Source organism: Sapajus apella, unplaced genomic scaffold (assembly GCF_009761245.1).
Source record: "Sapajus apella isolate SASKATOON/1434 unplaced genomic scaffold, GSC_monkey_1.0 scaffold10, whole genome shotgun sequence".
In the NCBI taxonomy this organism is placed as follows: Eukaryota; Metazoa; Chordata; class Mammalia; order Primates; family Cebidae; genus Sapajus; species Sapajus apella.
This window is the reverse complement of record NW_022436950.1, coordinates 21,272,678-21,298,010: the sequence shown is the minus strand read 5'-3', so window position 1 is coordinate 21,298,010 and position 25,333 is coordinate 21,272,678. Positions and strand designations below refer to the sequence as shown.

The 25,333-nt window shown below is 49.1% G+C and overlaps 1 protein-coding gene and 2 non-coding genes across 4 annotated transcripts in view; 1 reads left to right on the top strand and 2 right to left on the bottom strand.

Annotated features, from left to right (window-relative positions):
- The window catches only part of PNKD (PNKD metallo-beta-lactamase domain containing), an 86,773-nt gene extending 74,644 nt beyond the window's left edge, over nucleotides 1-12,129 (top strand). For both annotated transcript variants that reach the window (XM_032278248.1, XM_032278249.1), the window contains 8 exons: nucleotides 3,868-3,983; nucleotides 4,106-4,218; nucleotides 4,781-4,839; nucleotides 5,888-5,980; nucleotides 6,381-6,544; nucleotides 8,552-8,638; nucleotides 9,774-9,889; nucleotides 10,114-12,129. In XM_032278248.1, the coding sequence (XP_032134139.1) occupies nucleotides 3,868-3,983; nucleotides 4,106-4,218; nucleotides 4,781-4,839; nucleotides 5,888-5,980; nucleotides 6,381-6,544; nucleotides 8,552-8,638; nucleotides 9,774-9,889; nucleotides 10,114-10,287 (922 nt within the window). In that variant the 3' untranslated portion in view covers nucleotides 10,288-12,129. The remainder of the gene's footprint in view (nucleotides 1-3,867; nucleotides 3,984-4,105; nucleotides 4,219-4,780; nucleotides 4,840-5,887; nucleotides 5,981-6,380; nucleotides 6,545-8,551; nucleotides 8,639-9,773; nucleotides 9,890-10,113) is intronic.
- A 6,336-nt stretch (nucleotides 12,130-18,465) lies between these two features.
- On the bottom strand, nucleotides 18,466-18,527 carry LOC116552045. Its single transcript, XR_004269170.1, has one exon. It is a non-coding gene; the product is annotated as a U7 small nuclear RNA (small nuclear RNA).
- A 1,028-nt stretch (nucleotides 18,528-19,555) lies between these two features.
- Nucleotides 19,556-19,694, bottom strand: LOC116552087. The gene has a single exon (XR_004269206.1). It is a non-coding gene; the product is annotated as a U4 spliceosomal RNA (small nuclear RNA).
- Between the last annotated feature and the right edge of the window lie 5,639 nt (nucleotides 19,695-25,333).

Genomic DNA, 25,333 nt, shown 5'->3' with positions numbered 1-25,333 from the left:
AGGCTGAGGCAGGAGAATCGCTTAAACTCGGGAGGTGGAGGTTGCAGCGAGCCGAGATCAAGCCACTGCACTCCAGCCTGGGCGACAGAGCATGACTCCATCTAAACAAACAAACAACAACAAAGAAAACTTTTCATTTTTTTTTTTTTTTCTTTTTTTGAGACGGAGTTTCACTCACGTTACCCAGGCTGGAGTGCAATGGCGCGATCTCGGCTCATGGCAACCTCCGCCTCCTGGGTTCAGGCAATTCTCCTGCCTCAGCCTCCTGAGTAGCTGGGACTACAGGCACGTGCCACCATGCCCAGCTGAGTTTTTGTATTTTTAGTAGAGACGGGGTTTCACCATGTTGACCAGGATAGTCTCGATCTCTTGACCTTGTGATCCACCCGCCTCGGCCTCCCAAAGTGCTGGGATTACAGGCTTGAGCCACCACGCCCGGCCTAAAACTTTTCATTTTGAAATGATTTCAGACTTTTCAAAATAATACACAGCATTCCCATGTGCCTCTCGCTTCTGAATACCACGGTCTTTCATAACCACAGTATAGTCATCAAAACCAAGAAATTAACATCGATACTATCCTGGGAACTACCCTCAGAGCCTACTCAGATTCTTCATGTTTCCCTGCCGCTCCCCTTCTCCGCTCTAGAATCCAATCCAGGATCCCACGTTGCATTTATTTCCTGGTTTCCAGTCTGGGACAGTTTCTCAGTCTGTCTTTCATCTTATCGATACATTTGAAGAATATAGCCTGGGCAACATAGTGAGACCTCATCTCTGCTAAAAATTTTAAAAATTAGCTGGCATGGTGGCACGCACCTGTAGTCCCAACTACTTAGGAGGCTGAGGCAGGAGGATTGCTTGAGCCCAGGAGATTAAGCCTGCAGTGAGCTATGGATCGCATCACCGCACTCTGGCCTGGGCGACAGAGCGAGACCCAAAAAAAGAATTATAGATTTGCATTTTTGGCTCAAATACCACCAAAGTGATGTTATGCCTTCCTCAGTGTATCATACCAAGAGGGAAATGATGTCTATATATTGTTACTGGTGACGTTAACTTTGATCACTGGCTTACGATGAAGTCAGCCAGGTTTCTCTATGGCCTTTATAATTAGAGGTTATTTTATGAAGGAGATACTTTGAGATTATGCAAATATCCTCTTTCTCATTATACTTGGTGATTTGACTAGGGTCCCCAGGTGTTAGAGCATGCTCTTGTGTGTTAGAAACTCTTAGTGTTAGCCTGGGAGCAAAGCAAGACACCTTCAAACAAATAATAAAAATAATTAGCTGGACATAGCTGCTATCCCTGTAGTCCTGGCTACTCGGGATACTGAGGTGGAAGAATCACTTGAGCCCCGGCATTGCAGGCTGCAGTGAGCTGTGACTGAGCCACCACACTCCAGCCTGGCTGACAGCAAAACCCAATCTCTTTAAAAAAAAAAAAAAAAAAAAAAAAGTGGGCACAGTGGCTCTCTCCTATAATCCCAGCACTTTGGGAGGCCAAGGCAGGTAGATCACTTGAGGTCAGGAGTTCGAGACCAGCCTGGCCAACATGACAAAACCTCATCCTACTAAAAATACAAAAATCATCTGGTCATGGCGGTGCATGCCTGTAATCCCAGCTGCTCGGGAAGCCGAGGCAGAAGAATCACTTGAGCCTGGGAAATGGAAGTTGCAGTGAGCTGAGATTGCGCCGCTGCGCTCCAGCCTGGAGATACAGTGAGATTCCATCTCAAAAAAAAAAAAAAAAAAATGTTAATTGTCCTGTCTGTTCTACTAGACAGAACCTTCACAAGGACGGTGACTTTGCCTTGCTCAGTGTGTGTTCAGTGCTTGCCCAACAGCAAGGGTTCAGTAACTATTGTTAAAGAAATGAAAGCGTAAGTTGGCCAAATCCAATTTAGAAATAAATAAAAAAGAAAGAAGGCCTCCAACAAAGGAACATAAAAACTAAAATAAAGGTTGGCAAAGCCCTTCAATTGTGTGCCCAGACTGCCAATCAATATAAACCCATGGGTACACAGAGCTGACAGTGCAGTGATTAAACATTACCTAAATCATTTCTACAAATTGCCATGGAAACCTGCTTGGTTTTGACTCAACTGTTTGCAGACAAATCAGCTAACTCTTGGGTCTGAAGAACGGCTGCCCCTGCCCCCACATACACAGTCAATACTTGTAGAGATTTAGGGTCCGCCACCTACCCCACCTCCACTTTCCTGGCTCATGCTTAGTCAACCAGAACCCCTCCCCCTTTTCTGATTAGCTTGACTTATAACCCTAAGCACTGTCACCTCACCCCATCCCCACCCAGCCTCAGTTTCCCTTCAGTGAGGCAACGGCCTGAGACAGCTCCTTCCTTTGCTGACAGGGCTGACTACATGATTTGCAATATAAAATGAAATTTGGACCTAATTGTTCAAAAAGCAGGGAAAAAATAGCCATTAAAAGTATTAAATATGGAGCTTTTTTTCTTCTACAATCTCTATTTTGACCTGTGATGGTTTTGATTTGCTATTTAATGTCATTCTAAGTAAGAAGCATTTAAATTATTAGCAGGAATTTTACCATTCACTTAATATTGTGCAATGCCTGTTTTAAATACAAATATAAGAACATTTAACTCATGTAGCATCTCAGAAACTACATATTTCTTTCTTTTTTCTTTTCTTTTTTTTTTCTTTTTTTTTGAGACAGAGTTTTGCTCTTGTTGCCCAGGCTGGAGTGCAATGGCACAACCTTGGCTCACCAAAACCTCCACCTCCTGGGTTCAAGGGATCTCCTGTCTCAGCTTCCCAAGTAGCTGGGATTACAGGCATGTGCTACCAGGCCCAGCTAATTTTGTATTTTCAGTAGAGACCGGGTTTCTCCATGTTGGTGAGGGTGGTCTTGAACTCCCGACCTCAGGTGATCTGTCTGCCCCAGCCTCCCAAAGAGCTGGGATTTACAGGCGTGAGCCACCATGCCTGGCAATAATATTTCTTAGCTTATACATGGATATGTATTTTGTTCTTACCAGGACAGGGTCTCCTCTGTCACTCAGACTGGAGTACAGTGGCACAAACATGGTTCACTATAGCCTTGACCTCCTGGCCTCAAGTGATCCTCCCACCTCATCCTCTCAGGTAGCTGGGGCCACAGGTGGGTGCCACTATGCCTGGATAGTTTTTGCATTTTTAGTAGAGATGGGGTCTCGCCATATTGCCCAGTCTGGTCTCAAACTCCTGGGCTCAAGTGCTTCTTCTGCCACCACCTCCCTAAGTGCTGGGATTACAAGTGTGAGTCACCACACCCCGCCTTCAATTCTTTTTCTGTTTTTTTGAGGAGGAGTCTCACTCTGTCACCCGGGCTGGAATGCAGTGTTGTGATCTTGGCTCACTGCAACCTCCGCCTCCTCCTCCCAGGTTCAGCAATTCTCCTGCCTCAGCCTCCTAAGTAGCTGGAATTACAGGCATGCACCACAACGCCCGACCAATTTTTGTATTTTTAGTAGAGACAGGGTTTCGCCATGTTGGCCAGGCTGGTGTCAAACATCTGACCTCAGGCGATCCACCCGCCTTGGCCTCCCAAAGTGCTGGGATTACAGGTGTGAGCCACCTCGCCTGGCCTCTCCAAGTCTCTTCTGTGAGTTCCCCAGTTCACGTTCCCAATAGACTGCGAGTTCTATGTGTGCCTGTCTCATTCTCCATCTTGTCCTGAGTGCTGAGCAGGGCGAACAGTAGGCACATAATAAGTGAGGGTGGAATTGCATTGGCTCACAGGGTGGCCAAAGGAGTGGAGCTGTGGGGCCTGCAGGCATCACGAAGGGGTCTAGGGGAGCCAGGGAGAAAGGCTGACCATAGGCCACCTGCCCGCCCTCTAGGTACAGCCTGTACACCCGCACCTGGCTCGGGTACCTCTTCTACCGACAGCAGCTGCGCAGGGCTCGGAACCGCTACCCTAAAGGCCACTCGAAAACCCAGCCCCGCCTCTTCAATGGTGAGCTCTGACTGCCCCCGGCCAGCATCCCCCATTCTGTGGCCCCGTCCTCTCTGCCTGCTCCCCTTCCTAGCCCTGGGCTCCCTGCCGATTACACCGCCATAGCCCGTCTCTGTCTCCAGGAGTGAAGGTGCTTCCCATCCCCGTCCTCTCCGACAACTACAGCTACCTCATCATCGACACCCAGGCGCAGCTGGCTGTGGCTGTGGACCCTTCAGACCCTCGGGCTGTGCAGGTGAGGGGAGGGCAGGGAGCAGGGGTTGCCTGGGGTTGCCCTTGGGAACTGTCAGCTTCCCCTTGCTAAAGAGGGCTGTCCCTTGTCTGTCTGCCCATGGGATGTGTCCTGTATGCTCCATGTTCACACAAGCACAAGCACACACATGGCCTGGGGGTGGGGGGTGTATAGGGCATGGCTGGGGAGAGGGGAGGGCAGGAGTAGGGGCTGCAGAGCCAGAGGGCTGGGGGTGTTGGCCCAGGACTGTGGCTGCCTCTCACTCCCATTGGGCCCCTTCTGACCCCCTTTCTTCCTATTACCTCTGCCTGTCAGTATTGGGGTCTCTCTGTCTTTCCCTCCCATTCCTTATTTCTCTGTGTCTGCTTCTCTCCATGCACAAGTGTCCCTCTGCCCTCCATGTGCCCTGTGCTGCACACTCCCGCCTGCAGCTCCCCCCTCCCCGCCTTGCTCCCCTCTCCTCTCTGCCAGCACCCACACTCCACACTCCACACTCCTGGCTCTGGCTGCTCTGAGTCTCCCCTGCATCCTGCTCCTCCGTCTCCAAACCTCCTCTCTCCTGCAGGCTTCCATTGAGAAGGAAGGTGTCACCCTGGTCGCCATTCTCTGTACCCACAAGCACTGGTAAGGGGCTACTGTCTTCCCTGGTCCATCCCGGTCCCGGCTGGGCTTGCTGGGACTGGGCCCAGTGAGGATGGCCAGGGCTGGAGGTCAGGAAGTCAGGCCAGGCCAGCACCCACCTTCCTTATGAAGCCACCTGGACACCAGCAGAGCGGGAAGAGAGGGCAGTCTCCCCCCCCCACTCCATTCATCGAAGTTCTGAAGCCCCAGAGGAGGGCAGGGCAGTCATTTCTCTTTCATTTCATGAGCATGTATCAGATACCTACTGCACGTTGGGCATGGACAAAACTTAGGACTCTCCATAAAGAAATTCTAAGACCAATAGGGGAGATTACCCCTGTATCAAAGTATATAACAGCTGAGGCAAGAAAATTGGGAGTTCAAGCCCAACCTAGGCAACATAGTGAGACTTTGTCTTCAAAAAAAGAAGTATTTAGGTAGCAGTTGGCACAGGGTACAGGGATGGGAGGCCCCAGGCAGGGTGTGATCAGATCTACTTGGAGAATTATAAGATGATGACTGGCCAGGCATGGTGGCTCACACCTGTAATCCCAGCACTTTGGGAGGCCAAGGCAGGGGGATCACGAGGTCAAGAGATCGAGACCATCCTGGCCAACATGGTGAAACCTCCATCTCTACTAAAAATACAAAAATCATCTGGGAGTGGGGGTGCATGCCTGTAGTCCATCTACTTGGGAGGCTGAGGCAGGAGAGTCACTTGAATCTGGGAGGCAGATGTTGCAGTGAGCAGAGATTGTGCCACTGCACTCCAGCCTGGCAGTAGAGCGAGAATCTGTCTCAAAGGGAAAAAAAAGATGCTGACCTGAGCTGAGAGTCCAGGAAGATCGGCTGGCACTGGGCAGGCTGAATTATTGGGGGTGATGTTCTGGGCACAGGAATAGCTCAAACAAAGGCCTAGGGGTGTGGACAAGTTGGCTCAGTCCAGAAGCTACAGCCCCAGAACTTAAAGTCCTGGAGATGCTGCAGGAAAGAGGGGGGCTGAGGTACAGTTGCCTCTTGAAGCCCTCTGCCTGTCTCTGCCACCCTGCAGGGACCACAGCGGAGGGAACCGTGACCTCAGCCGGCGGCACCGGGACTGTCGGGTGTACGGGAGCCCTCAGGACGGCATCCCCTACCTCACCCAGTAAGTCCCTGACCTAGCCAAGAGACAGCCCTTCCATGGGCCCTTTCCCTCAGCCCCAGTCTTTGGTGAAGTGTTTCAGGGGTATCAGCAGTTGGATCTTTGCCAATGCCCTTCCTGGCCCTTAGAGAACCGATCCCAGCCTATCTGAAGACTGGCACTGCCCTTCCCCCAACTGATCCAGCCATCGTCCCCAAAAGAGGAAAGGCAGGGTTCGGACCCTGGACACTGGGGTAGCTTCTCTAGTGTGGAAGCCCACCCTCTTGTGATCACCCAGCCCCTTGGGCCTGGGATGATCACAAGAGGGTGGGCTTCCACACTAGAGAAGCTAGTGATCCCTTGGGGCAAGGATCAGCATGGCACACCTCCTGTACCTTCTCTCCCCTACTGCCTTGTTCCCCAGTCCCCTGTGTCATCAAGATGTGGTCAGCGTGGGACGGCTTCAGATCCGAGCCCTGGCTACCCCTGGCCACACACAAGGCCATCTGGTCTACCTACTGGATGGGGAGCCCTACAAGGGTCCTTCCTGCCTCTTCTCAGGGGACCTGCTCTTCCTCTCTGGCTGTGGTGAGTTCCCCCAAAAGAAAGGAGCTGTGAGAGGGAGGGAGAGAAGAAGCCAGGGGAGCCACAGTCCCACGAAAAGCACTGAAGCATTAGTTTTAGCACAGATGTTGCCGTGGTGGTTACTTCCATCTGTTACTCAGGTTGATTTTAATCCTTGAGACTTCCCATGGGGCACCTTGGGAGGCTAAGGCAGGAGGATCACTTGAGACCAGGAGTTGGAGACCAGACTGGGCAAAATAGCAAGACTGTCTCTACAAAAAAAATTTTTTTTAAATAGGCTGGGCATGGTGGCTCACGCCTATAATCCCAGCACTTTGGGAGGCTGAGGTGGGTGGATCACCTGAGGTCAAGAGTTTAAGACCAGCCTAGTCAACATGGTGAAACCTCGTCTCTACTAAAAATTTAAAAAATTAGCCAAGTGTGGTGACATGTGCCTATAATCCCAGCTATTCAGAAGGCTGAGACAGGAGAACTCCTTGAACCCGGGAGGCAGAGGTTGCAGTGAGCCGAGATTGCACCACTGCACTCCAGCCTGGGCGACAGAGCAAGACTTCGTATCAAAAAAAATTTTTTTTAAATTTTATCCAGGCTCGATCGCTCATGCCTATAATCCCAGCACTTTGGGAGGCTGAGGCAGGTGGATCGCCTGAGGTCAGGAGTTCAAGACCAGCCTGACCAACAAGGAGAGAAACCTTATCTCTACTAAAAATACAAAATTAGCCAGGTGTGGTGGCCCACACCTGTAATCCCAGCACTTTGGGAGGCTGAGGCAGGTGGATCATGAGGTCAGGAGTTTGAGATCACCCTGGCCAATATGGGGAAACCACGTCTCTACTAAAAACACACACACAAAAATTAGCCAAGTATGGTGGCTCGAGCCTGTAGTCTCAGCTTCTCGGGAGGCTGAGGCAGAAGAATTGCTTGAACCCGGGAGGCAGAGGTTGCAGTGAGCTGAAATTATGCCACTGCACTCCAGCCTGGGAAATAGGATGAGACTCTGTCTCAATTAAAATAATAATAACAATAATAATAAAATAGCTGGGCATGGTAGCTCACACCTGTAATCCCAGCTACTCGGGAGCTGAGGCAGAAGGGTTGCTTGAACCCAGGAATTCAAGATTGCAGTGAGCTGTGATTGTGCCATTGCACTGCAGCCTGGGCAACAGTGAGACTCTGACTCAAAAAAAAAAAAGACTTCTAGCAGCTGGGCGAGGTGGCTCACACCTGTAACCCTAGCACTTTGGGAAGACGAGGCGGGCGGATCATGAGGTCAGGAGATCCAGACCATCCTGGCTAATATGGTGAAACTCCATCTCTACTAAAAATACGAAAAAATTAGCCGGGCATGGTGGCAGCTACTTGGGAGGCTGAGACAGGAGAATCGCTTGAACCCAGGAGGCGGAGTTTGCAATGCACCGAGATCGCACTACTGCACTCCAGCCTGGGTAACAGAGCAAGACTCCATCTCAAAGAAGAAAAAACAAACTTCCCCCAGCTGCTGGACAGAATGAGAGAATGTCTATAGCTGAGTAGAGCCCTGCAGGGAATTAGTTTCCCCTGGATGGAGCCTGGTTCTCTGATACAGTGACTGGCAGGACTAGGTTATAAAAAGTTAAGACCCCCTGGGTGAGGCAGTGGGTGAGGATCACAAGTCCCAGGCTGCGTGGAGTTCCGGAGGGCAGCACCAGTGAAGATGTTCCCTTCGGGAAAGAGCAGTCCAGCATCTACCAAGCCTGGGGCAGAGAGCTCAGCCTGAAGGTCCTGCAGCCCCGCCCTTCAGATGTCACTGTGTGCAATGGAGACCTCAGATGGGCTTGGCCAGGAGTGACCAGTTGGGCCCAGCTCCCAGTGAGAAGGAGGAAATAGATGCCTGTGTAGGCCTGGCAAGGGCAAGGTCAGGGCTGGTGGCCAGCCTTAGCATTGCAGGCTGGTTCCCACCCGTGTCTATGTGCCTTATGCCACACTGTGTGATCCTTGCGCCTTATAACATACCCTCCGACCCCCATCCAGGACGGACCTTTGAGGGCAACGCAGAGACCATGCTGAGCTCACTGGACACTGTGCTAGGGCTGGGAGACGACACGCTGCTGTGGCCTGGTGAGACGCCCCCGCTCCTCCACATCCTCCAGCCCCATGTCAGCCGGGAACAAGGGCCCTCCCCACTCCTCCCTCCCCTAGAAAGCAGGCCAACCCAGTTTCTGCCCAGAAGTGACACAGCTCCACCTCCAGGGGTAGGGGCAGCGCCCTGGCCTCCCTTCTTCCTGGAGAGGGGGCTCCGTAACACCTCTGCTTCTTATTCCACCTTTCCCTGGCAGCCACCCGCCAGCCTCCTGGAAGCTCTGCAGGCTCCAGGACATTCCAGAAAGATGTCTAATTGTACATAGCCCAAGCCCAGAACAGAAAATAGCCCTTGCTTCTCTGGGGAGAAGTCAGTAAATCCACTCTGCATGTAACCATTGCCTTGTAGTGCATAAAAACATGCACAAATATCTCAGTTAGCTGGGTGCGGTGGCTCATGCCTGTAATCCCAGCACTTTGGGAGGCCTAGGCAGACGGATCATGAGGCCAGGAGTTCGAGACCAGCCTGGCCAACATAGTGAAATCCTGTCTCTACTAAAACTACAAAAATTAGCTGGGCATGGTGGTGTGCTCAGGAGGCTGAGGCAGAAGAATTGCTTAAACCTGGGAGGTAGAGGTTGAGGTGAGCCGAGTTGGCACCATTGCACTTTAGCCTGGCAACAAGAGCAAACTCCGTCTCAAAAAAAAAAAAAACTCAGTTAATCCTCAGAACATATATTCATTCATTCAACAAATACTTTATGTGCACCGAACACATACCAGGCTCTGTTCTCGGCACCGGGAACACAGCAGGTCCATCTGTTTCCGGTGGTATTATTGTTTTCTCCATTTGCCAAATGAGAAAATTGTGCCTCAGAGAGGTGCTGTGACTAGCCCGAGGTCACACGCTGGGCGGTGGCAGAGTCAGGGCTAGAGGCAGGCCTGCGGCTCCGGGCCTAGCGGTTTTTACCCCGGAGCTGTTGCTACCTTCTCACCCGTGGCTGACTTGTGCCCGCAGTTAGAGAAGCAGCTCCTGGAGTTTGGGGTTTTCCTGGAAGTGCTGCCCTCGTCCCTGGCTGTCGGGTGCCCATCGGCCTGGACCTGGGACAGGGAGGACTGTTCTGACCGTTCCACCAATCTCTCTGCTGTGTCTCATCCCTGTGGCTGTCGGTAGGTCATGAGTATGCGGAGGAGAACCTGGGCTTTGCAGGCGTGGTGGAGCCCGAGAACCTGGCCCGGGAGAGGAAGATGCAGTGGGTACAGCGGCAGCGGATGGAGCGCAAGGGCACGGTGAGGGTCTTGGGGTCCAGGAGGAGCCTCGTGGGTGGGAACTCAGTGTGGGTAGGCACCTGTCTGTGCTGACCCCAGGCCTGCCAGCACCTCCCCAAAGCTCTGACCTGTGTGGTCCATGGGCCCTCAAGTCAGAACTTCTGAACTCCAGGATGGGGCGGGGGTCAGGGCAGGCTTCTCTGTCTCGGCTTCTCTCCACCAAGCCTGGTTCCTCTCGCCCACAGTGCCCGTCTACCCTGGGAGAGGAACGCTCCTACAACCCGTTCCTGAGGACCCACTGCCTGGAGCTGCAGGAGGCCCTGGGGCCAGGCCCAGGCCCCACTGGGGATGATGACTACTCCCGGGCCCAGCTCCTGGAAGAGCTCCGCCGGCTGAAGGACATGCACAAGAGCAAGTGATGCCCCAGCGCCCCCAGCCAGCCCACTCCCTGCACGGGGAGGCCACCGCCACCCGCACCTCACCATCCTTCTCATCGCTAACACCACCACCTCCATCGGCGCCCAAGTGGGCATCATCCTCCACATTGCTCAGGGGAGGGAGGGACCAGGCGATGAGACTGTGAGCCCAAGAGAAGGGGGCCGGTGGGAGACTGTGAACCCCAAAGTGGGAGGCTGCCTCCTCAGTGGAGAGAGGAAAGGATGGGTCTCGGGACATCTCCAGACCCTACCGACTGGGAGGGTCCCCTCCTCCTTCCCTAGTCCTAGGATGGCAGCAAGGACATGGGGGCTGCTGTTAGCTCCTCCCTCGGGAGGTCTCATCTCACTGTAGCGCTGGAGCTCAGGGTGATGGGGCCCACAACCAGGTTGAGTCCATCTTGCCCATCCCCCATCCAGGGTTAGGGAAGAAACCAGCCCCTCACAGTGGCCTCAGGTGTGATGCCTTGCAAAAGCAGCACTCAGAGGGACAGCTGGACTCTGGTGTCCTGAGACCCTGCCCTCCTCCCACGGCCTCCCTGCCCCACCAACCCCTGCAAAGGCATTTTTCTGACAGAGTCATTCCTAAGAGCACTAAAGGGCTGGAACGCTGGCTGGCCACTCTCTGCCTCAGTGGCCTCCCTATAGCCTGGAAGAAGGAGGGTCCTGGTTGCCATGGAAACCTCCTCCTTGGGCTAAGGAGACACTGGAGGCTCGGATGTGGAGCCCCACAGTCTTGCAGGTCACATGCTCTCCTTGCACATCTGGCCTGGTCGTGCCCGCTGGCCTCTGCCCCTGCCCTGAACCACAAGGGCCTCTCCTTGCCAGGGGAGAGAGAGCCATAGTCCTCTTTGGCCACTGCGGTTTTCTTATTTTGACCCTTGTTCTTAGGCCCATCTGGCTGCCTTCCTCCATCTAACTAATCTCTCCTGCTTTATCCACAGCCCCTTTCTTCTTTGAGTTAGTAAAGATTGATTCTGTAACCTGACACTCATCTGGCCCTTTGCGGTTTGCCAGCCACATTCCCCTGTGATTTCCCACTGGATCCAGGCCCTCTTCCTGCTGGGAGGAGGAGACTCGTGTGCAGGATGGAAATCAGAAGTCTGTGAGCAGAGCGTGGGAGTGCACGGCAGCTCTGGGCCCCGGGCCTGGCCCTGCCCCTCTGCTCACTCCACCTCCAGCTCTGTTGCTCCTCTAGTCGTGGGTCCAGATCCCTTTGGGGCCACAGCGAGGAACCCTGCGGTCCCCAGGCAGGTGTACCTTGGGTCAGCCAGGAGCCCTCTCTTCCTGTGTCAAAGTCTGCCCTCGGGCTCTGCTCACCTCTGGTGAACCTCCAAGATGCCCCTGCCCTCAGTTTGCCCTCATCATCTGGCCTCTGCGCCCCTCTCCAGCCACAGCCTCTAGTACACTTTAGCAATACCACTAGACTAGTTAGAGTTCCTCACTCACCAAGCAAGACATGCAGTTTCATGCCTCTGTGCCTTCGCTCATGCTGTTTCTTCCAACTGGAATGCCTTCCCCTGCCCCTCCTGCCTTGTCTGCCTGGCAAGCACCTGCTCATCTCTCACGATCCCCTCAAAAGGCCCCCTCCTCCAGGAAGGCAACCCCTGTCCTCCTCCCCTCCAGGCTACCTCTGCACTTTGTCATTGCTTCTCTTGTGACACTAATCACACTGTAATTTCCTTGTTTACATGTTTGTCTCCCCTTCTAGACTGTGAATCCTTAAGGGCATGGACTGTATCTTATGCATCTCTGTATTTCTGCGCCTAGCACGGTGCCTAGCACACAGTAGGCGCTCAATAAATGTTGAATGAATGAATGATTTAACCAAGCCTTGATCATTCAACAGCTTGTCTTTGTTGCTACGTGAGCGAACACAGCAGAGAATGTTCTTGCAGTTTTCCCAGCTCAGTTCCAGGGCTGCTAACTTGGCGTTAGGCACTTCAAGAGCCTTGATCAGAAAGGATGCCCTAAATATATTCCTTCCACAGCCAGGGGCATTGGTTCAGGGTTTACAGTTTGCTTATCTCAGTGTTTTCCAAAGCTTGGGATGCACAAGCGTACCACTGGCTGAAGTAGGGTGTCTGTCCGTGGTCACAGCACAGCAATTGACCCTACTTCAAGGTTACGGCCTTGGTACTAGTGTATCTTCAATGCCTTTGGGAAGAAAGACCTGGGATCCAGGTTCATACTTTAGTTAGGGCAAGTGTCTCTAGTTAAACTTTAACAACATCATTTTGTTTTCATTGTATTTATCTTCGGGGTCAATTTTTTTTTTTTCTTTTGAGATGAAGTCTCGCTCTATCACCCCAGCTGGAGTGCAGTGGTGCAATCTTGGCTCACTGCAACCTCCGCCTCCCAGGTTCAAGCAATTCTCCTGCCTCAGCCTCCCAAATAGCTGGGACTACATGCCTGGCTATTTTTTGTATTTTTAGTAGAGACGGGTTTTCGCCATATTGATCAGGCTGCTCTTGAGCTCCTAACCTTGTGATCCGCCTGCCTCAGCCTCCCAAAGTGCTGGGATTACAGGCATGAGCCACCATGCCTGGCTTTTTTCTTTTTTCTTTCTGGAGATGGAGTCTCACTCTGCCGTCCAGGCTGGAGTGCAGAGGTACGATCTCGGCTCACTGCAACCTCTGCTTCCTGGGTTCAAGTGATTCTTCTGCCTCAGCTTCCGCAGTAGCTGGAACTACAGGTGCATACCACTATGCCCAGCTAATTTTTGTATTTTTACTGGTGGCGGAGTTTAACCATATTGGTCAGGCTGGTCTCGAACTCCTGACCTCGTGATCTGCCAGCCTCAGCCTCCAAAGTGCTGGCATCACAGGTGTGAGCCACCACAGCCAGCCAATTATTTATTTTTGACAAGTGACACTGGTTTTCAGTTCATAAAAATGATTAAAGATATTTATTGAAATAGATGAATACTATTCTCTTATTTCACTTGGCTAGAGCAAAGCTCTTGAAGGTAGCCTTGATGTGGCTGAGAACCAGGAAGCCCTGGCTCAGCTCCAGACTTCCTTGGGGCCAGCCCAACACACAGCGTTCCCACCCGTGGCCACAGTTAAGCCTCCCCTCTTAGGTGCCCTTCACCCCAGGCCAAGGACCTTGGCACTAGCCCCAGCTGTCTTGGATCACAGCTGCACTTGGGCTAAAGCGATGGACTGTGTCTTCACCTTCTCGAAGAAAGTGGTTCTGTGTGCTCTGATATGTTTGAGTCACTGCTATCTTGGGCAGACAAACCACAAGGCCAGGCCCTGGCTTATGCAGGTCACTCTGGGTATGCCCTGCTTCGAGGGGCTCCTGGTGATAGTTCTCTGGGGTTAGGGCCATCCTCTGACTGGGCCATCTGTAATGAATGATGGGCACATGCCTCTCCTGGAGTTGCCACTGAGCAGTAACAACCAGACCACGTGCTCCTGGCTTGCAGAACAGCAGGCGTTACTGGCCTTACAGTCCTGGATTCCAGTCCCAGCTCTGTCATTCAATATCCAAGTGACCTTGAGAAAGTCATTTCCCTGACCTCAGTTTCTTCACCTTCCAATGGACAGGTCAACCCTGAATGAGTCAGAACGTTTTAGGTGCAAGAGAGAAATACTCAAAACAAAAGGAGAATTTATCAGCTCACGAAATTGAGAAGTGTGGGATGACGTCATGGGGGCTTCAGGCATGGCTGAATCCAGGGACTCAATGGGAATATCCATTCAGCTCTGATTTCTTCTGTATCAGTATCAATATCCATCAGGCTTCTCCCTGGAGTAGAAAGATTGTCTCTAGAAGTTCCAGCTTTCTAGGCTACAAGTTCATCAAACCTAGTGGGGTCTCCAATAGTTCTAAGGCTTGAGTTTCATTGATTTAGCTGGGGTTGTGTGCCCAACCCTGAACCAATCCTAGGAGTTAGGGGAATGGGCTTCTTGGACTGGCCAGGCCAGGTCTCATTTGACCACACTCAGAAGGCCAGTGTCAGATCCAACTGAACTATGGTGAGCTGAAAGTGGGGAGGGGAGGCCAGGCATGATGGCTCACGCCTGTAATCCCAGCATTTTGGGAGGCCGAGGCAGGTAGATCATGAAGTCAAGAGACCAAGACCATCCTGGCCAACAAGGTGAAACCCTGTATCTACTAAAAATACACAAATTAGCTGGGTGTGGTGGTACGTGCCTGTAATCCCAGCTAGTTGGGAGGCTGAGGCAGGAGAATTGCTTGAACCAGGGAGTCTGGTTGCAGTGAGCTGAGATCGCACCACTGCACTCCAGCCTGGGAGACAGAGCAAGACTCCATCTCAAAAAAAAAAAAAAGAAAAAAGAAAAAAAAGAGAAAAAAAAATGCAGTATCAAGTTTCTGATGCTATGATTAATTATAGAGAGGAAATGGAGGTGGACGCCTGGCCTCAAAGGTGTTTGCATAACATGTAGTTTTAAAAATAACCAGCAAGCGGTTCATTTGTAAATTTGCTTTTTCCTGGATCCCAGACTAGCTCTCTTTGGGGGTAGAAAAGGAGAAAGAGAGTGGGGATAACTGGGCAGCCTTAGGTGGTCCAGGGAAGAAGCTGAAGAAACAAACGTGAAAACCCTCTGTGTGCGTGTGTGCATGGTGGGGGTGGTCTTACTCCTTCAAAGCCCTGCCCACAGGTGGAGCCTTTGAAAGAGGTGGGAACTAACACCAGTGGTCCATAAACACTAGGCTCGGGCCAAATGCTGGTGGTAGAAACAGGACACTTGAAACTGGACTGATCACAAGCACAAGCTCTGCTCTAATTGGCTGTGTGTAACGCTGGATGGTGACTCAGGATCACTGAGCCTCCTTGCAGAGAGGTTCCCCCCTCCAATAGGCCCCAGTGTGTGTTCCCTTCTATGTATCCATGTGTTTTCATCATTTAGCTCCCGTTTATAAGTAAGAACTTGCAGTATTTGGTTTTCTGTTCCTGCGTTAGTTTGCTGAGGATAATGAGCCTCTAGCTCCATCCATGTCCCTGCAAAAAACATGATCTCGTTGTTTTGTACAGAGGTGTTAACAGCACAGAGGCGTTAACAGCAGCCTCTCCTTCCTGTTAGTGTTACTGATAAACTTATGGTTAGTCTGCCAGGAGTAGTAGAACAAACAGATAAAGAACGTGGACTCTGGAGTCGGCCCATCCCGTTTGAAGTCCACACTTGCCATCAGTGACCTTGAACAAGTTAGTTAACCTTTCTGTGCCTCGATTTCCCATCTGTCAAATGGGGTGATAATATTACTGACCTTCGAAGTTTGTTGTGAGGATTGATGAGTTAATACCCACAGAGCTCGGCACAGATCCAGCCCCCTCCAGATGATGAGTTGTTCAGCAGAAACTGATCCAAGCGGCTAGGCAACTGTCTACCTCACAGGCTCAGACAGGCCAACCTACCCTGTGCCACACAGCAGGTATATCACCCTGCTCCAGATTGTTCCTACATTGGCCTAAGGTGCATGACAATGCTTTTTGACTTTTAGAAACAGTCTCCCTCTGTCGTCCAGGCTGGAGTGCAGCGGCGCCATCACTGCTCACTGTAGCCTTGAACTTCTGGGCTCAAGAGATCCTTCCACTTCAGCCACTGAGTAGCTGGGACTATATAAGCACACGCCACCATGCCTCGATAATTTTTAAATTTTTATTTATGTATGTATTTATTTATTTTTCGAGACTGAGTCTCACTCTGTCACCCAGGCTGGAGTGCAGTGGTGTGATCTTGGCTCACTGCAACCTCCACCTCCTGGGTTCAAGCGATTCTCGTGCATCAGCCTCCTGAGTACCTGGGATCACAGGCACCCGCCACCACGCCTGGCTAATTTTTGTATTTTTAGTAGAGACGGGGTTTTACCATATTGGCCAGGCTGGTCTCGAACCCCTGACCTCAAGTGATCCACCCGCCTTGGCCTCCCAAAGTGCTGGGATTACAGGTATGAGCCACTATGCCTGACCCATATAATTGTTTAAAATTTTCTGTAGAGACAGGGTCTGGCTATGTGCCCAGGCTGGTCTCCAGCTCCTGGGCTCAAGTGATCCTCCCGCCTCAGCCTCCCAAAATGTTGTGATTTATAGGCATGAGCCACTATGCCAGGCCAACACCACTTCTAAACAGATTTCTTCCCAAGAGTTAAAAAATAGACCACAAACTGGACGTTAGTCCTTTTGCAATCTACTTTGCCAAACTGTTTCACCCATAACCGCTGGCAGAAGATAACCAGCGCCAAGAGGAGGGAATTGGTGGCAGAGGGGTGTGCAAAGAGAGTTGAGAACGTGAGCTCCCAGGAGGTGGGGAGGCTATGAGGACAGGCAGACAGTTGCTTTATGCAGCTGGGTGGGCCTGACCAAGGAGCAGTGAGGGCCTGGCATGGTGGTGCAAGCCTGTATTCCCAGATACTTGGGAGACTGAGTGGGGAGGATTGCTTCAGCCCGGGAAGTCGAGGCTACAGTGAGCTCTGATCATGCCTCTGTATGTTTTATAGACAGCTTTATTGAGATAAAATTCACATAACAGGCCAGGCGCAGTGGCTCACGCCTGTAATCCCAGCACTGGGAGGCTGAGGTGGGCAGATCACGAGGTCAAGAGATCAAGACCATCTTGGCCAACATGATGAAACCCCGTCTCTACTAAAAATACACACGCAAAAAAAATTAGCCGGACATGGTGGCGAATGCCTGTAGTCCCAGCTACTTGGGAGGCTGACGCAGGAGAATTGCTTGAAACTGGAAAATGGAAGCTGCAGTGAGCCAGGATCCTGCCACTGCACTCCAGCCTGGCGATAGAGAGAGACTCTGTCTCAAAAAAAAAAAAAAAAAAAAATCCACATAACACAAAATTCACCCATTAAAATGTGCAATTCAGGCCGGGCACATAGTGGCTCACGCCTGTAATCCCAGCACTTTGAGGCCAAGGTGGGCAGGTCACTTGAGGTCAAGACTTCAAGACCAGCCTGGCCAACATGGCGAAACCTCATTTCTACTAAAAATACAAAATTAGCTAGGTGTGGTGGCACGCGCCTGTGATCCCAACTACTCAGGAGGCTGAAGCAGGAGAATCGCTTGAACCTGGGAGGCAGAGGTTGCAGTGACCTGAGATCATGCCACTGCACTCCAGCCTGGGCAACAGAGAGACTCATTCTCAAAAAAGTACAATTCAGTGGTTTTTAGTATATACAGTTTTGCGACCATCAATCACCACAATATAATTTTAGAACATGTCATCATCCCAAAAAGAAACCACATACCCATTTAATATCACTCCCTGCCTTCATGGCCCCACCCTCTCCCAATGCTATGCATTCACCAATCTACTTTCTGTCTCTATAGATTAGCATATTTAGGACATTTCATATAAGTGAAATCATACATTATGTGGCCTTCTGTGACTGGCTTCTTTTGCTCAACATGTTTGCAAGGTTCATCCATGTTGGATATGGGTCTGTACGTCGCTGTATAGCTAGGTAATACTCTCCTTTTTTTGTTTGAGACAGGCCCTCACTCTGTCACCCAGGATGGAGTGCAGTGTCTTGGCTCACTGCAACCTTCATCTTCAGGCTGAAACAAACCTCCCACCTTGGCCTCCCAAGTAGCTGGCATTATAGGTGCATGACACCACACCTAGCTAACTTTTGTATTTTTTGTAGAGATGTGGTTTTATCATGTTGCCCGGGCTGTTCTTGAACTTCTGGGCTCAAGAGATTTGCCTGCCTCAGCCTCCCAAATGCTGGAATTACAGGCATGAGCCACTGCAATTGGGCACAAAAATATTCCATATATGAATATTCCATATTTTGTTTATCCATTAGACAGTTGTTAGACAGTCAGATTTTTTCCATTTTTTGTCTATTATGAACAATGCTGTGAACATTCCCATACAAGTTTTTGTGTAGACATATGTTTTCAATTCCTTTTTTGGGGAGGGGATTTTTTTTTTTTAATACTTTAAGTTCCAGGATACAAGTGCAGAACATGCAGGTTTGTTACATAGGTATCCACGTGGCATGGTGGTTTGCTGCACCCATCAACCTGTCATCTACATTAGGTATTTCTCCTCATCCTACCCCTCCCCTAGCCCCTGTTTTCAGTTCCTTTGGGTATACATCTATGAGTGGAATTGCTAAGACATAGTAACTCTACATTTAGCTTTCGATGTTTTGTTTTGCTTTGTTTTTTTACTTGGGGGCTTTCCAGCAAAAACCAAAAAGCCTGCTAGACAAATTATAAAAGAGCTATAACACTGCATTTAGCTTTTTGGGGAACTTCCAAACTGCTTTCCAAAGCAGCCATGAGTTTTCTTGTTTTCATTTTTTTGAGACAGAGTCTCACTCTGTCACCCAGGCTGGAGTGCAGTGGCTCAATTATAGCTCACTGCAGCCTCAACCTCCCAGGCTCCAGCAATCCTCTCACCTCAGCCACCCGAGTAAATGAGACTACAGGCACGTGCCACCATGCCCAGCTCATTATTTGATTTTTTTGTAGAGATGGAGTCTTACATTGTATCTCAAGCTGGTCTTGAACTCTGGGGCTCAAGCAATCCTCCTGCCTCAGCCTCCTAAATTGTTAGGATTATAGGTGTGAGCCACTGTGCCTGGCCATATAAGTTTTCTTTCTTTTTTTTTTTTTTTTTTTTTTTTTTTTGAGACATAGTCTTGCTCTGTCATCAGGCTAAAGTGTAATAGTGCAGTGGCAGCTCACTGCAACCTCCACCTTCTGGGTTCAAGTGATTCTCCTGCCTCAACCTCCCGAGTAGCTGGGATGGTCTTGATCTCCTCATCTCGTGATCTGCCTGCCTCAGCCTCCCAAAGTGCTGGGATTTACAGGTGTGAGCCACTGTGCCTCGCCCGATTTGATTTTTAAGTACCTGTAGATTTCCTTTTACTTTACTAGCTGTTAATCCAAAGGCAGCATGTTTCATTTTAAAGTGCATTTCATTTAAAGTGCACCCAATGAAAAGTCCTAGCAGACTTGGTGATAGTAAAACTTTTATGCTTCCTTTTTGTCAATAATTATTATCCCAGTTATAAGGATAACAATTAATCATAATATGACAGCAATACTCTGTCCAATATTTTCATTAGAGGGTGCTACCGTGTATAACCCTGTTGCAAATATTGGAATGAGGATGGCAGTTCCCACAAGTGTGGTGTGGTAAATAATTTCCACCTAAAATTTTACTTGCCAACATTGAATTCCCCTTTGGGGGTCTATGAAGTTGCTTGGTTTTATTTTCTTTTTTATTATTTTTTTATTTTTTATTTTTTAATTCAGTCTTTGTAGAGACTGTCAAAAATTGCCCATGCGGACTATATTTCAAACTGCCATGGTGAGGTATTGGGAAGTTTTCAATTAGCAATAATCATGCCTCGGATAAGCCTCATTGGCTACAATACTGCCACTGCGCAAAGCTGGTTTTATTTTCCCAAACGAAGAAAGCTCCAGGCTTCTCACTTTCATTACCTGGCAGAATTTGCAAGATAATTGTCCAGAACTAGCATATCGATTCACATTTTTGCATTTCCCATCCCCCCCCCCCCTTTTTTTTTTTTTTTTTTTGAGATGGAGTTTCACTCATGTTACCCAGGCTGGAGTGCAATGGCGCGATCTCGGCTCACCGCAACCTCCGCCTCCTGGGTTCAGGCAATTCTCCTGCCTCAGCCTCCTGAGTAGCTGGGATTACAGGCACGCGCCACCATGCCCAGCTAATTTTTTGTAGTTTTAGTAGAGACGGGGTTTCACCATGTTGACCAGGATGGTCTCGATCTCTTGACCTCGTGATCCACCCGCCTCAGCCTCCCAAAGTGCTGGGATTACAGGCTTGAGCCACCGCGCCCGGCCCCCCTCCTTTTTTTTTAAGTTGCAGAAGATCACCACTTGATTCACAGGAATAAGCTGGGCAAAAAGCTTAAAAACAATTAACGAGAGTAGGACTTAATGACAAATGTATGATAAGCTTTGGAGCAAAATTCTTCACTTCAGGCCTCATTTTTGGTAAAAACTAATTATGAATAAACTTTAGTCTTATACTTGGTCTGATTATTTGCATAAAGGGCAACAAGAATGGTTATTTTTACATAGGCCTTTCGGATTGGCTTTGATGAAACTCTATTTCACAAGGAATTTCAGATTTCTAAAGCTGGTATCCTCTAATACCTGTGAGTTGAGTGATCCTCTCCTCTTGAGGTCTCAAAATAAACTCAGGGCTTCCAGACCTGTTAGAAAGTTATGTGTCATCCAGCCACAGTTGCTCACACCTGTAATCCCAGAACTTTGGGAGGCTGAGGCGAGCAGATCACAAGGTCAGGAGTTTGAGACCAGCCTGACCAACATGGTGAAACCCTGTCTCTACTAAAAATACAAAAATTAGGTGGGCATGGTGACAGGCACCTGTAATCCCAGGTACTCGGGAGGCTGAGGCAGGGGAATCACTTGAACCTGGGAGGTAGAGGTTGCAGTGAGCCAAGATTGCACCATTGCACTCCAGTCTGGGAGACAAGAGTGAGACTTCGTCTCAAAAAAAAGGAGTTATGTGTCTGTTCATTTACCAGTACCATGCTGCTTGGTTACTGTGGCTCTTTAGTATAGTTTGAAGTCAGGTAGTGTGATGCCTTCAGATTTATTCTTTTGGCTTAAGATTGCCTTGGCTATTTGGGCTCTTTTTTCATTCCATATGAATTTTTAAATAGTTTTTTCTATTTCTGTGAAGAATGACAAATTGCTTTGACGGGTATGGCCATTTTATGATATTGATTCTTCCTATCCATGAGCATGGAATGCTTTTCCATTTGTTTGTGTCATCTCTGAGTTCTCTGAGCAGTGGTTTGTAGTTCTCCTCATAGATCCTTCACTTTCCGTGTTAGCTGTATTCCTAGGTAGTTATTCTTTTTGTGGCAATAGTGAATGGGAGTTCATTCATGATTTGGCTCTCTGCTTGCCTGTTGTTGGCATGTAGGAATGCTAACGGTTTTTACACATAGATTTTGTATCCTGAGACTTTGCTAAAAGTTGCCAATCAGCTTAAGAAGCTTTTGGGCTGAGACCATGGGGTTTTCTAGATATAGGACCACGTCATCTTCAAACAGGGTTAGTTTGACTTACTCTCTTCTTGTTTGAATACGCTTTATCCCTTCCTTTTGCCTGATTGCTCTGGGTAGAACTTCCAATACTATGTTGAATGGGAAAATATCAATTTTAAAACATAAGTATTTTTAAAACTTTTAAGTTCAACTTACCAGTCATAAAATTCCCATCATAAATCTGGTGAATGCTAACATTTTTTAGAAACAGGGTCTCACTATGTTGCCCAGGCTGGTCTTCAACTCCTGGCTTCAAATAATTCACCCATCTCAGCCTTCCAAAGTGCTGGGATTACAAGTGTAAGTGCCTGCACCCAGCCAAGGGGGCTTTAGTAATAACTAGTTGGTCTTTGGCTGGGCACAGTGGCTCACTCCTGTAATCTTAGCACTTTGGGAGGCCAAGGAGGGCGAATCACGAGTTCAGGCTTTCCAGACCAGCCTGGCCAACATGACAAAATTGCATCTCTACTAAAAATACAAAAAATTAGCTGGACGTAGTGGCAGGCACCTGTAACCCCAGCTACTCGGAAGGCTGAAGAAGGAGAATCACCTGAACTCAGAAGGGAGAGGTTGCAGTGAATGGGGATTGCACCACTGCACTCCAGCCTGGGCAACAGAGTGAGACTCCATCTCAAAATAAAGAAATACATACGTAAAATTATTGGTTGGTCTCTTTTCCAAATTAAAACTACTTTAGGCGGCTTATACTGCACTTGTTCATCCTATATATTTTATTTCCTTTTGTAAAGCAATTGGTTAATAAACCAGCCTCCCAAATACCTTTATTGCAAACTAATGAAAGTAAACATATAAATACAGTCAAACTTAATTTTTTTTCATGTTCTGTTTGCAATGTCAATAAGAAACTTTAAAATTCTAAATCAATTATTCAACGACCCAATTTAAACTCTAATCTGCATAGGTATCTTTTAAGCCCTCTAATATGCCAATTTTAAACATTTTAAGAACCTGAAATGCCAAATATACATAATACAACATACACAGAATACTGTTAGTTTGATTCTCATAAGCATTTCCCCATGAAATTCTGTCTTTCTGAGGTGGAAAGGTGACTAACCAATGAGTAGCCATTTGAAGACTGCCTTCCCGAGTGCTAAGGGTGGGAAGGGGGAGGTAACTCCTCAGGAGGCCGAGGAAGTTTTTCCACAAAGATTTTTCTTTTTTCTTTATCTGTTCTTTTCTTTTTTTTTTTTTTTTGAGATGGAGTCTTGCTCTGTCACCCAGGCTGGAGTGCAGTGGCATAATCTCAGCTCACTGCAACTTCTGCCTCCCAGATTCAAGCAACTCTCCTGCCTCAGCCTCCTGAGTAGCTGGGATTACAGGTGCGAGCCGCTCTGCTAGTTTTTGCATTTTTTTTTTTTTTTTTTTTTTCCGGGACGGAGTTTCACTCACGTTACCCAGGCTGGAGTGCAATGGTGCAATCTCGGCTCACCGAAACCTCCGCCTCCTAGGTTCAGGCAATTCTCCTGCCTCAGCCTCCTGAGTAGCTGGGATTATAGGCACGCACCACCATGCCCAGCTAATTTTTTGTGTTTTTAATGGAGACGGGGTTTCACCGTGTTGACCAGGATGGTCTCGATCTCTTGACCTCGTGATCCACCCGCCTCGGCCTCCCAAAGTGCTGGGATTACAGGCTTGAGCCACCGCGCCCGGCCCCCAGTTTTTGCATTTTTAATAGAGACAGGGTTTCACTATGTTGGTCAGGCTGGTCTCGAACTCCTGACCTTGTGATCCGACTGCCTCGGCCTCCCAAAGTGCTAGATTACAGGCATGAGCCACTGTGCTAGGCACTCGCAAAGATTATTCTTATGACCCCAACTATCAGGCCAAGCCCTTTTTTTTGCAGCCGCTGATGTGGACTCCAACACTAACAAGATGAGGATGAGGTTGAGGATCAAATGGCCCAAGCTTGGGGATCAAGTCTGGGGCTTGAGTCATATCACCACTCAATTTTTTTTTTTTTTAAGAGGGGGTTTCACCTTGTTGGTCAGGCTGGTCTTGAACTCCCAACCTCAGGTGATCCGCCCGCCTTGGCCTCCAAAGTGCTTGGATTACAGGCGTGAGCCACCACGCCCGGCCCTCAATTTTTTTTTTAGACAGTCTTGCTTTGTCACCCAGCTGGAGTGCAATGGCGTGATCTCAACTCAGTACTTCAACCTCCACTTCCCGGGTTCAAGTGATTCTCTTGCCACAGCCTCCCAAGTAGCTGGGATTACAGGCGTGTACCACCATATCCAGCTAATTTTTGCATTTTTAGTAGAGGCAGGGTTTCATCATGTTGGCCAGGCTGGTCTCGAACTCTTAACCGCAAGTGATCCACCCGCCTCGGCCTCCCAAAGTGCTGGGATTACAGGCGTGAGCCCCCACACCTGGCTCATCACTCAGTTTTTAAGTCCCTGTGTCCAATCACTCCCCATTGTCCGGCCATTGTCAGGATTCAATGTGTCGTATATGTACTGCTTCTTTTTTCTCTGAATTCTCTGATTCTGGAGCTAGACTGCCTTGGGTTGCATTCTGGTCTGCCAACCATTCGTATATGTGACCTTGGGAAAACATTTAACCTTTCTGTACCTCTGTTTTGTTGTCCCCAAAATGAATGGAATAAAAGTACCTATTCTCAGGATTGGTCTAAAAGTTAAGAGATAACACGGGGCCGGGCATGGTGGCTCACGCCTGTAATCCTAGCACTTTGGGAGGCCGAGGTGGGTGGATCACCTGAGGTCTGGAGTTCAAGACCAGCCTGGCCATCATGGTGAAACCCCATCTTTATAAAAAAATAATAATAAATTTTTAAAAAAATGACATAACATGGTAACACATGTAAAGCCCTGTAGAACAATGCCTCAACAGGACGTAGGGGCTCACACCTGTAACCATAGCACTTTAGGAGGCCAAGGTGGGCAGATCCCTTGAGGTAAGGAGTTCAAGCCCAGCCTGGCCAACATGGTAAAACCCTGTCTCTACTAAAAATACAGAAATCAGCCAGGTGTATTGGCGGGTACCTGTAGTCCCAGTTACTTGGGAGACTGAGGCAAGAGAATCACTTGTATCTGGCAGGCAGAGGTTGCAACTGAGATCGTGCCACTGCAATCTAGCCTGGGTGACAGAACAAGACTTTGTCTTAAAATAAATAATAAATAAATAAATAAAATAGGTCCGGGTGCAGTGGCTCACTCCTGTAATCCTAGAACTTTGGGAGGCTGAGGCAGGCGGATCTCAAGGTCAAAAGATTGAGACCATCCTGGCCAACATGGTGAAACCCCATCTCTACTAAAAAACAAAAATTATTACTGGCAGTTAGCACAAGAAATAAAGAGAGAAATTAAGCAAAATATAATTTAAAATTAAAAAAAAAGAAAAAGAAATACAAAAATTAGCTGGGCATGGTGGTGTATGCCTGTAATCCCAGCTACTTGGGAGGTTGAGTCAGGAGGATCCCTTGAACCCGGGAAGTGGAGGTTGCAGTGAGCCAAGATCATGACACTGCACTCCAGCCTGATGACAGAGTGAGTCTTCATTTCAAATAATAATAATAACAATAAGCCGGGCGAGGTAGCTCACACCTATAATCCCAGCACTTTGGGAGGCTGAGGCAGATAGATCACCTGAGGTCGGGAATTCGAGATCAACATGACCAATATAAAGAAACCCCGTCTCTTGCCAGGAGCGGTGGCTCATGCCTGAATCCCAGGACTTTGGGAAGCTGAGGCGGGCAGGTCACGAGGTATAGAAATCAAGACCAGCCTGGCCAACATGGTGAAACCTTGTCTCTACTAAAAAATACAAAAATTAGCTGGGCATGGTGGCACATGCCTGTAGTCCTAGCTATTTGGGAGCCTGAGGCAGGAGAATCACTTGAAGGCAGAGGTTGCAGTGAGCCGAGATTACGCCACTATACTCCAGCCTGATGACAGAGCAAGACACCATCTCAAAAAAAAAATAAAGGATAAAA